The 18,788-nt window shown below is 44.2% G+C and overlaps 1 protein-coding gene and 2 pseudogenes across 1 annotated transcript; 1 reads left to right on the top strand and 2 right to left on the bottom strand.

Moving 5' to 3' along the window:
- Positions 1-333: 333 nt before the first annotated feature.
- LOC147006693 (uncharacterized) lies at positions 334-9,409 on the bottom strand. The gene is made up of 4 exons (XM_085868133.1): positions 9,364-9,409; positions 9,292-9,322; positions 7,375-7,496; positions 334-4,900 (listed from the first exon to the last, which is right to left on the bottom strand). Exons 1-4 carry the CDS (start codon positions 9,407-9,409, stop codon positions 3,951-3,953), a joined length of 1,149 nt encoding a protein of 382 aa, XP_085724259.1. The 3' UTR covers positions 334-3,950.
- Positions 9,410-10,614: 1,205 nt separating this feature from the next.
- On the bottom strand, positions 10,615-11,645 carry LOC147006692 (histone H4-like; annotated as a pseudogene).
- A 5,046-nt stretch (positions 11,646-16,691) lies between these two features.
- LOC147006691 (histone H1.01-like) lies at positions 16,692-17,363 on the top strand (annotated as a pseudogene).
- Positions 17,364-18,788: the final 1,425 nt, after the last annotated feature.

The raw sequence follows: 18,788 nt of genomic DNA, 5'->3' as shown, positions 1-18,788 counted from the left end.
CCGGGTTCCAAACCCCTTCTTTTTTTTGTAAACCTTGTCGAGGCTCGTATGAGAACTAACACACAACGCACAGCAAGGGGGGGCATGAGACAAGAGGGGTGGGAGTGGGAAGGACAAAACAGTGGGGAACAGAGACATAAAGAGATCTGCGGAAGGGAGAGGGATGGGGCGGGGAACATGGGGAATACAAGATGGACATTACAGGGACTTTCAGGAAGGAAAGCAAGGAATTTGAAGAAGGTGGACTTGGGTGGATTATCGGGGGTAGAAAAGATTGAGGATTTGGATGGGGGATGATAAGAGGTGGTGGTAAACAGCTGTTTTGAATACGTGGAGGGAAGAGTGGGATTGAAGAGAGTGTGGGAGTTTGTTTAAAAGGTGGGAAAAAAAAAGAGGAATGAAAGAGTGAAGATCAGCAGTGATTCGTGATTTTGGTAGTTTTACCAGATGGGGGTTGTTGGCCGACCTTGAGCTCCCTGCGGAAATGTGGTGGGGTCAAATCGCAGAGAGACCAGGGTGGGGGGTGGTTGAGGCAAGAGAGGAGATGGTAGAAGAAAGAAAGACCACCGACCAGCATGCGGTAAGAGAGTTAGAGGCCCAAAGTTGGGGAAAAAGTATCTCATCTCATCGCGGGAGATACCAATGATCCAAAATGCCTTGGTTTCCACAGCGTGAAGCTGAGAAAAGTGGGAGGCAGGAGCATCCCCTGATCTGTACCTTTCCATAACTTTATCCCGGAGGTCTTTTGAAAACTTCTTGGGTCTCATGGTTGAACATTTGCTGTGAAATGCACGACCCAGCAGTGGATACCCACAGGGGCGTCTAATTTTATCCTGAAATCATCAGAATCACTGCAATTTAAACAAGTGAAAGCCAATTAACCTGGGGTGTGATTTTGAAGGTGATTGGTTTCCACCTGAGCTAGTTTACAATTGCTGTTATAAGGGGGGTGGACACTTATCCAACCAACATATTCTCGTTTTGTTGTTTTTAATTAATTTTCTGAAACTTGTATAATTTGTTTTTCACTTGGAAGTTGTGGGTTACGATGAGTAAATAAAGGTGTAAAAAGTCTGATTTAATGTATTTAATTCCAGGATATAAGACATCAAAAGGTGAACATTTTGAAGGGGGGTGTAGACTTTCTCCAGACACTGTACTCTGACTCGTTCTTCATCCCAGTTAACATGACGTCTTCCAGGCCACTGCAAGGTATATTCTTTGTCTCTCACCAACTCTTTCCAGATCTTTTGGCTCAAGGAGAGCTCGGCGTTGTTCTTCTTGCTCTTCTTGCTCTTCTTCTTGTGAAGACACAGCCTTAAGGAGAGCTTGGCGTTGTTCTTCTTGCTCTTCTTGCTCTTCTTCTTGTGAAGACACAGCCTTAATCTCTTGGACTCGGCTCTTTTATATACAAGATCAGGATCTCCTTAAATACTGAGCACATGGACACATCCTCGCATTGACGGTGCCTTTTGAGAGCGTCTATCATGAACTTTAAATATATTCGGACATTTGCTTTAAAGTTTCGAAAAGTTCACGTTACTATTTAAAGATTATTCCATTTATCGTATTGTCATTTCGTAAATACATTATTTATTTCGTAAATACACGATATATCGTAAATACGTAAATACATTATGACGCGCTTCGCTATTGGCTTAATCAAGGCACGTGACGAAATATCGGAAGCTGTTGTTTTTTTAATTTTTTTTTTTTAAATATATTTTTTTTTAGCTGACAAAACCTTTCGGACGCTGCTCGTGGACACATTTGTCCTTGTTATAACCTTCCTGCTCTTTTGTCGTTCTCCCAGTTGTCGGTGTATATTTGTTGATGTATCTTTTTGTATTTTTCATTTCTCTTCTTTGCAATCGATGGCGCTGGATTTGCTGTTATTTCCATCCCATGTGTGGCATCTTCTGCTCGCACCTGTTCCTGGAAATTGTTTCCTTTGATGATTTGTTTCATGTCGAGATACAGATGATGAACAAGTAAAGGCCTTGTTGCACACAGAACAATTACAGAGTTTCTCTCAGGTGTCTTATTTCATGTTTATATAAGTTTGATGAATGATTAAACGCTTTGTTACACACAGAACAATTGTATGGTTTTTCTTCGGTGTGTATTCTTTATGTGTTTGGAAGTTTGATGGATGACTAAATGCTTTGTTACACACAGAACAATTGTAGGGTTTCTCTCCGGTGTGTATTCTTTGATGTATCAATGCAGTTGATGGACGAGTAAAGGCCTTGTGACACACAGAACAATTGTAGGGTTTCTTCCTGGTGTGCAATATCTGATGCACATGGAAGTGTGATGACTAATTAAATGCTTTGTTGCAAACAGAACACTTGTGGGGTTTCTCCACCAAATGTATTTTTTGATGACGATATAAAGTTGATGAAGAACAAAATGCTCACCTTGCACATCGTCTCACCTTGCATGTTCATTCTGAACAAAATTACCATTATTAACTGAAAACCCCACGATTATGGCCCACTACTATCATGGTCAAAAATTTAATTATTCACTCACGTCTGGTCATAGATCAGATCAATGAAGTTTCAGATTTTTCAGAGGATTTCAATTTAAAAAATCATGGCTGGAAGTAGACTTCACTGATGACGTCATCATTATCACCCGAAATACCCCATGAGGAGTTGATAACACATGCAAAGTTTCAATTATTTTTGTTGAGTGATTTCAGAGAAAATGATATTCAGATTTTCCCTCCAATTCAATATGGTTGCCATACCACGTGACATATGATGACAATCTTAACAAGAAAAACATTCTCCATCGGGAGTTCCTCCTATGTTTAAAATTTTGCATCAATCGGACAAGTGGAAACAGAGACAATTTTTAAAATGAATACATGAAAATGTGAACACAAAGACAGACAGACACAAACGCACACAGACACACCGAACACATTGGACAAATACAACATTTCAGGAAAGGAAAGAGAAACACAAAACTAAAAAGAGAATTCAAAATGTAAAAAACAAACATAAAATTGGAGACGAAGACCTCGAGTGCTTGGGTGGTGAAAACAAACTCAATCTGGAAATGATAGCTGGAAAGATAAAAAAATAAATAAATAAAAACACCACCGCATGAGGAAGCAAACAACAGGAGAAAACAAAACCACATGATGTTTGAGAGTAACCCGAAGAGATTCTTCCACGAATTAGGGAAACAAAAGCAGAATGTGTCAAGTCCCCCTGAAAAACAAAAGATGGGGAAACATTCTGGAAAGGAATTCTTGGAGATCGAAAGGAACATAACAAGAAAGCAGAATGGATCGTGGACTTGGAAAAGAGGAAGCACCATGTCGGTCGAGGAAATGTCCCCAGTGATAATTATTGATGAAGAAATAAATGATTAAAAACAACTTCAAAAAAATGCCACCAAACTTTAAAATCCAGGAACAGATGGAATTACAAACTTCTGGCTGAAACAACTTGATGCTCTCCACAATGACGACACCAGGACATTCAAATAACAATCCAAGAGGAAAAGAAAGTGCATGAGTGGCTTGTAGAAGGAAACACATTTCTCATCTAAAAATCTGAAGAAACCCAACTTCCTCACAAATAGAGGGCAATAACATGTCTGTGAACAACACACAAACTTCCAACAGTAATCATGACAGAAATGATGTTCCATCACCGAAGTCAACAAGTAGGTTGAGACGCAGAAAAAAAGGGCCACCACCCACGACTGAACAATGCCGTACCTGAAAATTTCAAAATGCGAAGAACCAAATTGTCCACCACCTGGGTGGACTGACTGTAAGGAAGCTTTTGACAGTGTTCCACATTCATGGATGATAAAATGCGTGTAAATATGCAAAATCAATCCCCAAGTCTGGTTGGGTCCCCAACAAATTGGATTAATGTCGACATACAGATGATGAACAAGTAAAGGCCTTGCTGCCTACAGCACAATTATAGAGTTTCTCTAAGGTGTCTTATTTCATGTTTATACAAATTTGATAAATGATTAAACCATTTGTGACACACAGGACACTTGTAGGGTTTCTCTCCGGTGTGTATTCTTTGATGTATCAATGCAGATGATGGATAAGCAAAGGTCTTGTGACACACAGAACACTTGTAGGGTTTCTCTCCGGTGTGTATTATTTGATGTCTCGGTACAGATGATGGATCAGTAAACGCTTTTTTACACACAGAACAATTGTAAGGTTTCTCTCCGGTGTGTATTCTTTGATGCCTCTGGAAGTTCCATGCGTGATTAAACACTTTGTTGCACACCGGACACTTGTAAGGTTTCTCTCCGGTGTGTATTCTTTGATGCCTCTGTAAGTTGCATGTGTGATTAAACGCTTTGTTGCAAACAGGACACTTGTAAGGTTTCTCTCCGGTGTGTATTCCTTGATGTGCCGATACAGTTGATGGACGAGCAAAGGCCTTGTCGCACACAGAACACTTGTGGGGTTTCTCCCCTGAATGTATTTTTTGATGACGATATAAAGTTGATGAAGAACAAAATGCTTTCCTGCATTGTGAACACTTGAAGGATTTCTCACCGGTGTGGAACCTTTGATGTGTCAACACATATGAAGAAGAAGCAAATCCCTTATGACAGACAGTGCACCTGTGTGACGTCTCACCTGTGCATATTTTTACACATCCTTTTAAACACGATAAGGAGGTGACGTCTTTGTTGGTCACAGAAAAATTGTTTGTCTTCTCACTTCTTTGGCTCTCCTGTTGCAAGACATTGGTACACCTGTCGTAGTTGTTGTTGTTTGTAGACACACCCCTAAACTTGTCACCATCCTGAAACAAAGTCTCTGCCAGGTGATGATCGAAAGAAACTTCTCTCTCCAATGACGAGGAACAGTTGACACGTAAAGATGTTTCAAATTTTTTCTCTGCAAATTAAGAATGGAGCAAAAACATCAATCAATCACTTTTACAACTTGAACAGCACTCGTGGAGCACATAGTCTCACCTTGCACGTTCATTCTGAACAAAATTACCATTATTAACTGAACACTCCACTATTATGGCCACAACTATCATGGCCCACATAACCGTATCATCCATGCACCCTGTTATATCACATTGTTTTTTGGAATGGGTTATGAACGTCAAAAATGCAATTATTCACTCACGTCTGGATGACTTGAAGCTATTCTCACCGAATGACAAAAAATTAACAGAACAGCTATGACTTGTAAAACGGTTCTCTGCGGACATTCAGATGGAATTTGGACGAGATAAGTGTGCCAGACACACATTTGTACAAGGTGGTCAACAACAACAAACAACAAAAAAATTGACCTTGAAACAACAACAAAAAATCCGGAAGTTCACTGACGGAACCAGATAATATTGGCAGAATCTCCTTCACCATTCTGTTGTCTTTCTCACATACCACTCCTGCTAATGCTATATATCGATATACAGCTCGGTTCTTTTAAGCATTTTGAAGGAGATTTGTGTTTTGCAGTGTTCAAGTATATCATCTATCGATAATTCCAGCAATGTGTGTGCGTGTGTGTGTGTGTGTGTGTGTGTGTGTGTGTGTGTGTGTGTGTGTGTGTGTGTGTGTGTGTGTGTGTGTGTGTGTGTGTGACCGCTGTTTATCTAATCTAATCTAACCACTGGTCCGATCTGATTGAAACTTGCCAGGTATATTGCTGGGGACCTGAGTATGTGCCTTTTCAAGGTTTGATATTAATCGGACAGTGCTTCCCAAGTTATGGCCATTTATTTATAAACCAATCACAGGACACATTGCTGCGTAGGCGTGGCCGTTGGGGAAGAGATCCTCAGCCGCGTTCCCCATGACGGGTTACAACGTACGGACTTCCGGATAGTGATGACACTGTATTCTAATAATTTCTCAATTTCTTATGCGCATTTATAGATAAACACAATGCCCCGATCCAGTCGTCGTTTACGAGAGCGAAGGAACGGCCTGTGTATTTGTTTTAAAGTTTTTTTTGGTTTATGTATTTATTTATTTATTTTTTGTACGTACGTTTTTTTATTTTTTTCTCTTCTCTTCTTTTTGTGTTTTCCTTGCGATGACATTGCGAAAAGGCAAAATACGTTGGCGCTAATTGCATAATTGGCCATTAAAACTAAATTGCAAATAATCGTAACTGCGATATGCGAACTTCTGGACAGTGAGGACTTAACTTCCGGACTTCCGGATCGTGACGATTGCTGTATTCTTTCCAGATTTTTTTCTCGATTTAATGACTTACTGTATTCTTTCTTTCTTGATTCTTTCTCGATTTTCTGAAGCACAATGTCCCAATCCAGTCGTCGTTTACGACAGCGAAGGAACAAAGCTGCACGTCGTGCACGCGAAATGGAATCTCACGAAGCACAAGCTGCTCGTTTGACACGCGACGCAACGCGCGTGACAAGGCGTCGTGCAGCTGAAACGAATGAAGAACGAACTGCTCGCTTGGCAGACAACACTGAACGTGAGGCAAGGCGCCGTGCTGCTGAAACGGATGAAGAATGAGCTGCTCGCTTGACACGCGACGCTACGCACGTGACAAGGTGTCGTACAGCTGAAACGGATGAAGAACGAGCTGCTCGCTTGGCAGACAACACTGGACGCGAGGCAAGCCGTCATGCAGAAGAAACTGATGAAGAACGAGTTGCTCGCTGGGCAGACAACACTGAATGCGAGGCAAAGCGTCGTGCAGAAGAAACGGATGAAGAACGAGCTGCTCGCTTAGCAGACAACACTGGACGTGAGGCAAGGCGTCGTGCAGAAGAAACGGATGAATAACGAGCTGCTCGCTTGGCAGACAACACTGAACGCGAGGCAAGGCGTCGTGCAGAAGAAACGGAGGAAGAACGAGCTGCTCGCTTGGCAGACAACACTGAACGCGAGGAAAGGCGTCGTGCAGAAGAAATCCCTCATCAGCGAGAAGACCGGCAAGTAAGGGATGCTCTGCTCCATCAGGACGTACACCGTGCAAGACTAGAGCAGGCTCACCGTGAGAATCGCAACCTTGCTCGATGCGATGATACCGACTTCTTCCGAGAGGAACTTCATGTTGAGTACAGGAACGCCTTGAGCGGGAACTCATTATTTTAATGCACTAAATGCTCACATTGTGATGCTTTTGTGTGGAACGAGGAGAGAAGAGGATTTTGCTGCAACCACGGCAAGGTCGACCTTAAGCATGATCCGATGAATCCAAAACCCGGTTCAACTCCATCACAACCTCCAGATGCTATTAAAAACCTTTTCATTAACCAGGGCTTTGTGAAGCACGCGAAACAATACAACGCGCTGGAAATGGCAAGAATCGGTGTCCGAGAGATAGGTATGTCTTGCTTCAATCCTGGAGTGCACATACAAGGTAAGGTTTACCATTACATTGGTGCTCCTCTTGCCGATGTGGGTTTTGCTCAGATCTACTTTCACGATCCAGCCCATGAGCTGAGTATCGTCGTGCCCACACCTCGAACAGTAGCCTGAATGAGCAGTTTTTGCTGAGAACACAACAGGCCATTCATGAGTGCAACCCATACGTACGAACATACTCTGATGTTTGTCGACAGACTGACGGACAGACAAAGTGAACCAACTGCTTAACTTCAACTTTCACTTCATGTGCGTAGAAGTAGAAGTACCCGTCGCTTCCCTTATGGATTTAATCAAACGACGGCACGTTGTACTTACAAACATTCTGCTCCATTCACTCTATAATTTTACCGGGGTCATCTTCCCTCTGCTTGGAAGTCAGCTGACATCATCTTCATGAACCATCCTTGCTGCTTATATCTGTATATGGCGTGAGCAAAAATCACCTCCGCTTCGCTGTGAAGCTCATTGTTGTTTGCTTTGGTTTGAACCTCCGCCTGAAATGAGTGAAATGAAACATTCCCCTTCCCTCGTGCTGCCTTCTGGTCCTCTTGCGCTACCTTCTCTTCCCCTCAAACTGCCTTCCCCCTCACGATGCCCCCTACCCCCTCACGATGCCTTCCCATCCCCTTGTGCTGCCTCCCCTCCCTCAACAGCAATGAATCACCAGATCACGGCAGGATAGCCAAGAGGTACGCATGCTCGCTCTCAGCGGTCTCGCCTGGGTTTGAATCCCGACCCAAGTATAAACTGTCATCCCGGTGTTTCACAGGCAGGGTGATTCATAAATGTGTGTGTTATCTCCCGGATGGGTGTTAAACTCGGCGTCATATCTGCCAAGAACCTCCCTCCTCTCCCCCTCCACACTATCCCGCGAGTCCTCCCTCTCTGCCTCTGTCTCTCCTCACCCGATCCCTCTCTCTCCTATCCCTCTTCCTCCTCTATCCTTCTCCTCCCTCCTCTCTCCCTCTTCCCCTCTCACCTCCATCCTCTCTTCTATCCTTCCCATCCCTGCTTTCCCTCGTCCCCTCCTTTCCCTCTTCCCTTGAATATTCCCATTCGTGAAGCGACAGGTAGTATTTGCTGATAAACAAGAAAACAAACATGAATAAAGCTTTATATTTTAGATTTTCACACTTTCCTCAATTAAAAGAGGTTATGATTAACTATAAATTATTGAATTAGTCAGGTGCTCATGAGAGTTCAAGTCCCTGACCCTTTGTGATGGGTAATATTGTTAAACGTGTCCTTTATGATCCATCCATGAAGACCACACTCTGTACAGAGAGAGCATCAGTGCTGCAACAGCAGTCTCCTGGGTTATTAGACACAATCCTGGATAGGTGACCACTCTGACACAGGATACTCAAAGGGCTCCATCATCCCAGCAAGCTGGTATCACTTTGCCAACCTCAGAAGGATGACAAGCTGAGTCAACCCCACCTGGTATTAATTCAACAGCCAAGTGGGATTTGAACTCAGGACCCAAGTAAACCAAGTCCACCACCCGAACCATTAAACCAACACCAGGTATACCTTTATGATATTTTACCAAAACAGATAAACAGAGTCGGTACAAACACACCCATCCCGTGACAATGGTTTCATGACAGTTCTTACAGCAGGTCAAAAGTCGAGGTCACAGCTTCACGTCAAAATTTCGTGAAAAAATGATTTTTGGGTCAAACTTTGACCTTGAACTTGTGACCTCCATCCATCGAGCAGAATTAATTAGTTTCCTGGTAAACTCTCACCAACTCTGCTTTACAATCATCCGACTGGTTTAGTGGCAACTAAGTTCACCCTTCACATCTTTAAATACAATATTGAACATAATTTGGCCTCAAATAAGGTTGTTACAGGACGATCTATAAACTCCTAACCTGGTGATGCACATGGAAGGTGTTGCATCAGTGAGCATACCTTCCTCTGAAAGCAAAGGTAAGTCTCTTGTCTTCTCATCCAGTGATTCCTCGAGGGCATTAAATATGCCACTGCAGTCCTCAATAACAGGCCATTGTGTGCCGGTGAAGAGGTCCATCACAAGTTAATCATCTGATTTATTGTAAACGAGATTAAAGAGGAATCGAATGATGAATGAAGTGATGGGGTATAAAATGATGTCATACATGTACATGTCATGGATGGGATTTCCATTCACAATTCAATTCCGGCTCCGCTCCAGACATCGTGACATTCACTAAATCAATGAGTTCCTGTGTTCGTACACAGCACGGATCAGCACGGGAAACACAAGTTATCGGTACGGAGTGAACATCACGTACCGGGTCTGGACCCCTTGTCCTCGGGTGAACCCACCATAGACCCGCGGTCTTTCGGAGAACCTCCCGGACCGACCACGTTTCCTCCATCGGAGCCGCTCGTGGATCCCGGGGTGTTCTCTCTGAGATCTCGGGTCATGGTGGACCGCACGTCGTGTCGGGTGAAGGACGGTACGCTGTGGTAACCGAGTGAAGAGCGCGAGCTGTTTGGGGAAAAAGCGAACAGGGAGATCGCGGTGTCTGATTGGTTCCCGCCACATCACGTGTCCATGATTTAAAATAAATACAAAGATTGAACGTTTCGTTTTTACGGATTGTTTGTGTTTCACATTGTGTTGTGAACAGGGCCGGATTTTCCAGGAGGCAACATAGGCCATTGGCCTCGGGCCCACCAGTAACTGGGGGGCCACCGGGGTCTTGTGGGTTCTCTGATCGGCCAAGGAGTAGGCTCGTGGGCCCTTCAGTAAAATAAATAAAATAAAATAAGGTAACGAAAAATATAACAGTACATTTTTCAATGCCCGTTTCCCACCATCTGTCTATCATCTATCTGTAGATTATATACATTACGTGTTGTATTTAGTGGACTTCATTGTTTCTTACGTGTGTTTTTACATGTACTATGCATTGAATCTGACCTCCAACAATCCCTTGACACAAACAGTATCATTGACAAATTTGCCATAGAAAAAAGCAGGAAAATGTCATTTTGAACTTCACATAGTTGTGCTTGCAAAATTTATTATGCTTCAGTTTCATTGTATTTTTCCATTATTCCTTTGTGTAAGATGTACATGAAATGGAACTTGATTTACTTTGATGTACTTGATATGGAACTATAAATTTGATTAAAAAATTATTGATGTGTGACATTATGTTGTAATTCTTTTTTTTAGATGACAATATTACGATATATATATATATATATATATATATATATATATATATATACATTTTTGGGGGGAGGGGGGGCACTGATCAGGTTTAGTCTGGCGCCGACAAGCAAGTAAATCCGGCACTGAATAAACCCCACGATCCACATCACACTCCTGGTACCAAAGAATACATGATACAAAGTTCAAGACACCTGAAGCTCCTTCATGAACGAGTTGTTGGCTCTGAAAAGAGCCGTTTTGTTGTGGCTAATGACGAACACCACCCCCAGGATGTTTAACCATCGAAACCGTAGAGTGTACGGCCCTGACGCTTCAGAGCGTACACCACGTCCATGGCAGAGACAGTCCTCCGCTTGGCATGATGCGTGTAGGTAACGGCGTCACCGAGAACATTTCCCAGGAACACCTTGAGAACTTGAGGTCTCGTAGATGAGACCCGAGATACGTTTCACCCCACCACGACGGGCAAGACGACGGATAGCCGGCTTTGTGATTCCCTGGATATTATCACGGAGAACCTTGCGATGACGTTTCCGAGACCCTTTCCTCCTTTACCCTGTCCAGACATGGCGAGAACGTTTCAATTCAAAGCGGAATGAATCAAACAACGAACGTTCACGTGTTTTTTGGTGAGAGAACCGAGTGTTTCTATTGGTGGAGAGCTCGATATCCCCATTTGATCTTTAACCTTCACACTTTACCTCCTCCATTTAATTATTTTATTTGGGAGAAGGCGGGAAGTGAGGTGGGGGGGGGTGCGTTCATCGGGTATTCCGTGGCGTCTCTCTTGCCCCCTCGTGATTATGAGGGGGTGCCTCCTCCGCGTGAGAGAGCTTCTCGACCTCGAGGGTCGGGTGTGAAGAGGATTACAACCGGTGAGGAAAGTAGAGACGAGTCGGACTTGTCCAACGTGGCCAAGGCCCAAGAGGAGCCTGGGGATAAATTCCCTCTTATAATCTCTGTGCTGGAAGGCTCCAAATTTTCAAGGCTTTCAAGCTTCTAGGTCTCACTATCTGCCACGACCTTTCCTGGGAAAGTCACATTTCCAAACTCGCCTCAAAAGCCAGTCGCCGACTGGGAATCCTCCGTCGTGCTAAGTCCTTCCTCGGCCCTCTTGAGCTCCTGACCACTTACAAAGCTTTTGTCCGTAGCCTGATGGAGTACTGCTCTCCCCTCTGGGCTGGTGCTCCTGCCTCCCACCTTTCTCGACTTCACGCTGTCGAAACCAGGGCATTTAAGATCATCGGCATCTCCCGCAATGAAGCTGAGTCTTTGGGCCTCTCACTCAATCACCGCAGGTTGGTCGGTGGTCTTTCTGTCTTCTACCGACTCCTCTCCAGCCTTGCCCCCCTGCTCTCTCTGCGATTTGTCCCCACCACATTTCCACAGGGCGCTCAAGGTCCGCCAACAACCCCCTTCTGGTAAAACTACCAAAATCACGAATCACTGCTCATCTTCACTCTTTCATTCCTCTTTTTTCCCGCCTTTGGAATAAACTTCCTCACTCTATTCTTTCCCATTCTTCCCTCCAGGCTTTCAAAACAGCTGTTCACCACCACCTCTTATCTTCCCCCATCCAAATCCTCGATCTTTTCTACGCCCGATAATCCACCCAAGCCCACTTCCTTCATTTCTCCTGCTTTCCTTCCTGAAAGTCCCTGAAATGTCCATCTTCTCTTCGCCATGTTCCCCATCCCATCCCCATCCCTTTCCCTTCCACAGTTCACCTAATGTGTCTGTTCCCCACTGTTTTGTCCCTTCCACACCCGCCCCTCTTGTCTCATGCCTCCTTGCTGTGAGTTGTGCGTTAGCTCTCATACGAGCCTCGACCAAGGTATACAAAAAAAAAAAAATCATTCACCTTGGACAACCCGATGACAATGGCTGCTGTAATTGAGAAAGAATGTGGTGATGTTCATTGTGCCAAAAAGCTTAGTTCAGGGTACCTATTGATTCAGTGTTCAGCGGGAAAAAAAATTTCTTGACAAACTCCATTTTTGGCGGTGTCCGAGGTTGTGCCCTCATCCCAATATCCTTGAGGGAAAGTTGAGGAGTTATTTATGGAGTCGCCTCTTCCATTAGTATGAAGGATGAAAGGAATCATTCGGTGGATGAGGTTGTCGCCTCACTTGATGCGAGTTGATGCTCGTCGTTGCCTCACAAGTTGATGCTTGTCGCCTCACTCCGGTTCGGGATGGGGCTAAGGTTGAGATCACAACTGTGGTGGTGTCCTTCTCCAACCCCACTGTAATGTACTCGACAGACATGAACGAAGGCTCTGAAGTGAGAACAATCGGTTTAATTCGGACCCGACACCAACTGCTCGTGAAGCATTGCTTTCTTTTCCCTCGCACATTTTTGTTCCTTCCCTCACGAGCCTTCTCAGTCTGTCAGTCTTCTGCTCAGGCCATCTTGTCCCGTTCGTTTATTTGAGAGAAGTTTATCGGGTTTTCCGTCTGTTTGTCATTTACACTTTCCTCCATGTCCACTCTGAGGAGTGCCAGTTGGCAAAATACGCAATTTTAGGAAAAATCTTGCCAGGGGGAGGAACAATTGTATGTGAACCAATACGTCTTGGCAATGAATCTTCGTCGGTGGATCGGTCAGAATGAAAAGCATCGTATCCAGCGCTTCGATCCTCGCGGATCCCTCGTCGCCTCCCGGCTTGTCTCGATGTTTCTTCTTCACATCAGGTTTCTTTTCCTTTTCCCACAAGTCTTCTCCCCCTCTCATTGGTCCACAGCCGATGGGAGTGGGTGCATGACGTTACTTGTGGAAATCGCCCCACCATTTTGAGGGAAGTTTAAACGAAGACGCCACCCCGCTCTGCTCACAATTTCCTAATCTTGGGAGAATCCTAGAAAACATTATCTCACAACCCTTTGCTTTCAGCCACTTACTCAATATCCTGTATCCATTTTTCAAAAACTCTGAGTAAACTTTCCTGAAATAATTTGTTCCTTGGTGTACCACAACCAACTTCTTCCTACCATGACTTGATATGATCATTTACCCTTCCTTAAATGTCCCTAACTCCTGCTCCTTAAAAACTGCACAGAACTCTATGTCTGCGATCCTTCCTGCAGAATGAAGAATCTCCATACTTAATGGTCTCATCACCCAGAAAAACTATCTTTTGACCTCATTCCTACCAATCTCTGTTGCTGCACCTACACTACTGCCTGCACATGCTGCACCACCACTGCTTACACTTGCTGCCTCACCACTGCCGACTCACAGTGGAGCCTCACCACTGCCTGCTCCCACTGGACCATGACAACTGTCTGCTCCCACTGCACCCTCACCACTGCCTGCTCTCGCTGCACCCTCACCACTACCTGCATTCGCTGCACCACCACTGCTTGCACTCGCTGCCTCACCACTGCTTGCACTCGCTGCCTCACCACTGCCTACTCCCAGTGCATCCTCACCGATGCCTGCTCGCGATGCACCCTCACCACTACCTGCATTCGCTGCACCACCACTGCTTGCACTCGCTGCCTTCGGATGGGGATCATTAAAAATCAAAATATGTGGCGCTAACATTGTGTCGGAATTTAGTGAAGCCACGTCTTGAGTATTGTGTGGTAGGATTCAGAGAGTGGCTGTGAGTGGGAGGATGTCTTGCTGGGAGGATGTAAGTAGCGGGGTACATCAGGGATCAGTCCTCGGACCATGACTATTCATTATTTACATCAACTATTTGAATAATGGGGTAAAGAGTAAAATTTCCAAATTTGCAGATGACACAAAGCTTGGAGGTGAGGTGATATGAATAGCAGAGAGGGTGGTGATCAGATTCAGGAAAGTATTGATACTTGTATAGATTGGGAAAAACATTGGCAGATGGAATTTAACCTGAGCAAGTGTAAGTTGTTGGGAATGGTAAAGAACAATGAAAATCGAGATTACAGGATACAAGGGGTAATTTCGGAGCGTGTCACTCACGAGAAGGATCTGGGGGTGGTAATAGATATGGGAGGGAAGCAGGCAGCACAGTGCCAGGCAGCTATAGGTAGAGCAAATGGGGTTTTAGGTTGTATTCGGAGGGGATCATTTATAAATCAAAAGAGGTGGTGTTAACACTGTATAGGGATTTAGTGAGGGTCACATTTAGAATATTGTGTGCAGTTCTGGTCACCACAGTTCTGGTCACCACAGTTCCGGAAGGACATACATGCCATAGAGAGGGTTCAGCGCAGGGCTACAAGATTGATTCCAGGCCGAGCGAGACTCATCTTGGAGGAGCGGCTGAAGGAGACAGGGCTTTATACACAAGAAAGGAGACGGTTTCCAGGCGATATGATGGAGTTGTTTAAGATAATAAAAGGTATCGATAAAATAGTGCAGATTAATTATTCAACAGAGTTGACAGTGATCGGATCAGGGGCCATCATCACCTGAGAGCAAAGAGGAGAGTTAAGATGGTCGCAAGGCAGGGGACTTTTACTCAGAGAGTAGTTAATGCATGGAAAGGTAGTGGCAGCAGAAAAAGTAGATAAGTTTAAATTCGAATTAGATTGGTACCTGGAAGTTATGGAGAAAGAGGGGTATCGGAATGTTGATACGACTTTTAAGTAGTTTGAGCATTGATGGGTGATTATGTGCATGTGTACGGAGTTCTGGTGGTAGGGGTCTCGTTAAGGGGGATTGTGTGGTTGATGTTGTGTGTTTTTAACCAAGCCCATGCCACCTCCCAAAGGGGAAGAAACCAAAAAAAAATACAAAAACTACAAAAAAACAAAAATTTATTTCATAAATTAAAAACTTTTTTTTGCATTTTCTTCCTTGGTTCTTGTGTGGATGGGTTGCTGTGGTGTTCGCGCAGGCATGATGGGTTGAATGGCCTCCACCTGTGTTTGATTTCCTTGCAAAGGAGGAGGCCATTCGGGCCATCATGCCTGCATGACATCAACACCAGACGAATTCATGTAAAAAAGAAAATGCTAAAAACAATTTTTTTTACAGCTAGTTTCTTTCCGGGGAGGGTTAGGGTTAGGCGGGGAGGGTTGCGGAGGCGCATCTTGGGTGAGAAACACACATCATCAACCACACAACCCTTGACGAGACTCCAACAGGCAACACTCAGCACAGATGCACACAATCACCCATCAAGCTACCGAAATGTTCTGTCAACTTCCCTATACCCCTCTATCTCCAAAACTTCCAGGTACCGATCCAATTTCAATTCAAACTTATCGACTGTTTCTGCTGCCACAACCTTTTCGTCAACACGATTCCATGCATCAACAACTTGAGTAACAGACCTCTGCCTTACTCCCGTCCAAACTCTCCTAAACTTGTGCAAGACCGTTGAACTTGCTGCATCCTTGCACCTACCTTGGACGCCAGGCGATGAATCTGACCAATCAAGTGTCAATGAGAAAGCGCAACGGTTTCGTTTACAAGATGGGGACACAAACAGGACCTCACACGAAGCACGACACAAGAAGAGGGGGGAGAAACGGGGGTCGACGATCGGTCACGTTTGGATAAAGAAAATGTTCTCAGCATTGTTTATGGCCGTGTGCTGTTGGTCACCAAGTACCTTGACATTCGTGCTGGTCCATGGCAAGATGACCTCGACACCTGCCTTGGAAAAGCGGTGTTTTTCTTGTTTGTTTGAATGTCTTGCAAAGGTGACCACAGACAGGTGGACATTTCACCTTGACCTTTATGACGTTTAAGTCACATCAAGGAAGGTATTTTCCCTCGTGAAAATCAGAGCTTGAGTGAAGAAACGTCTTGGTCGAAGCCCGAGAACGTGTCCGAGTAAGCAATTTTTGTCTATAGAAGATCTTCGATTTGCCGTGTCGGTCCGTGGAACACGGCGAAAGGTCCAGACAATTGAAAAAGTACTTTGCGTGGTTGCCAGCTTGTACTTGTACCTGAAACGGTTGTGCACATTGTGTATGGAATTTTCATTCATGTGAATTACAGAGCTCAAAGTGACGGAAGAAACACAAACGGATCCGGGGAAACACCTCTCATGGTTTTCCGAGTGCTGACGGTGATTTCTACCACGTCCGCTCCTCCACGTCATCACTATATAGGGGGGGGGGGCAGGGCGAGGCCACACACTACTTGGACGATATTCTCGTGATATTTGGATCTTCGTCTTCCCTTATATTGTTATTGCTGCAAAATGCCGGAGACTGCTCCACTTTCGACAGAACCTTTGGCTTCGCCTTCCAAGCAAGTCAAGACTAAAACTGGCTCTTCCAAGACCTCAAAGAAGCCTGACGGCACCTTATCGGAAAAGATCCTCAAGGTGGTGGGATCGAGTAAGGAGAGAAAAGGTCTGTCGCTGGTCTGCAGATGACTACGATGTCCATCGGAAGTCCGTACGTATCAATACGGCTGTGAAGAGGCTTGTTGCAATTGGAAAGCTTGTGCAGACCAAGGGGACGGGCAAACTGAACAAGGACGAGAGTGTCCAAGTGAGGAAGAGCACCAGGAAAGTTGCAAAGACCCCAACCAAGGCTAAAGCGGACAAGAAAACAACCAAAAAGCCAATTGTGAAGAGGACGGTGTTTGGAAGATATCTCCCAAGAAACGCCAAAAATCTCCCGCCACCTCTTCGAAGCAATCCAGGAAGACATCTGTCAAGATGAAGAAAAGTGTGAAGAAGGGCATGGCCAAGGCATCGAAACCAAAGTCCAAGGCTGCAACGAAGGGGTTAAAGAAGAAGGCGACACACAAAAAGAAGTGAAGGGATGAGCAGAGATTCGAGGTGAAGTGTCTTGAGTTCATCCTCGTTTCATTTTCTGAAAACCCACAAAGGCTCTTTTCAGAGCTACCCACAACGTTCACTTGAAAGGAGCTGACTCGATGGTTCATAAAATCACGAGTAGGGTATGCTGGCACACGACAAGCAACTACTCGGGTGCATCCTCCGTGTACAGATGATTGATATAAGATTTATAGATTTCATCAAGTGGTTTGTGAAAGAGATTTATATTCAAGAACACGTGGTTACGATGAATTGTGAAATTCAAAATACAAACAAAACTACAAATTCATTCATGATTTAATGAAACAATTAACAAAACATGGTGTCATGTGACCCAACACCCAATATAGTTAAATATGTAACATTCAAAGTGTGCTCTTTCACAGTACGTAATAAATAAATTACACATACTCGGAGTGCTTAGTAATTAGCAATATTTAAACTCCCATCAAAACTTCATGCAGATCATAGGTCAGAAACATACAAATTGGAATCGTTTGTGATTGTTTACAATGGATGAAGCTCAACACGAGCTGAGTCTAAGGCCTGGAGGGTCCGTAAACAAAGGGTCTTTGGTCTACGTGACCAAATGTATAGCAACAATGGCCCAACAAGAAATGAAACATTCCGTTTGGCCTTGACACAGGTCGTGACTTCCGGTATTTATGGCCCCAAAACAAGCAACACAGTCGGTGGTAAATCCAGGCTCACGGACAAAGCGGCAGGGAAGTCGTGGTGTTGGTCTGGAGGCGGAACGCAGCTTGGTGTTGGTCTGGAGACGGAACGCAGCTTGGTGTTGGTCTGGCAAGGATGTCAACCATTTGGTCACACTAAACACCGCCCAGAGACGACCGGTGCTGTTAATCTCAGTTCCGAGCCGTTTAAATTTAAATTCCATTGTTTAAATTATTTAACAAATTAAATAAAGTTACGAACTCCGCCCGGAAAGTCCTGAAATTAAATGAACTAGTACGTGCCCGTAAAAAATAATAATAATAATAATAATAATAATAAATAAATATTCAAACCGCGAGCAACAAACAACCACACAGGTTGTTTCTTCGCTCTCGCGTGCCCGGACGTGCGTGACCGGGAAGTTCGCATATTATTCACAGTTACGATTATTCGCAATTTAGTTTTAATACCCAATTATTCAATTAGCGCGAAAGTATTTTCCTTTTCGCAATGTCGTGGCAAGGAAAAACAAAAAGAGAAGAGAGAAAAAATTTTACTTCCTGGTTCGGAGCATACCAGCACTCTGATGTTACCGAAATTTATGCACCGTCTAATCTGAAAACGATCATAACTTGGGGCATTGTGTTTATCTATAAATGCGCATAAGAAATCGAGAAATTATTGGAATACACGAAGTCATCACTCTCCGGAAGTCCGTACGTTGTAACCTGTAATGGCGAAGGATGTAAAATTGAACAAAGATAAATATAACAACTATTGGATAAAAACAATTATGGTAAATAATATGAGTTCTTCAATTTCATTCAGTGGAAG

This window comes from Eptatretus burgeri, unplaced genomic scaffold (assembly GCF_056783735.1).
Source record: "Eptatretus burgeri isolate ZD-2024b unplaced genomic scaffold, Ebu_testis_v1 Ebu_testis_scaffold_3156, whole genome shotgun sequence".
In the NCBI taxonomy this organism is placed as follows: domain Eukaryota; kingdom Metazoa; phylum Chordata; class Myxini; order Myxiniformes; family Myxinidae; genus Eptatretus; species Eptatretus burgeri.
The sequence above is the reverse complement of the archived record's forward strand: the minus strand, read 5'-3'. Positions and strand labels throughout refer to the sequence as shown.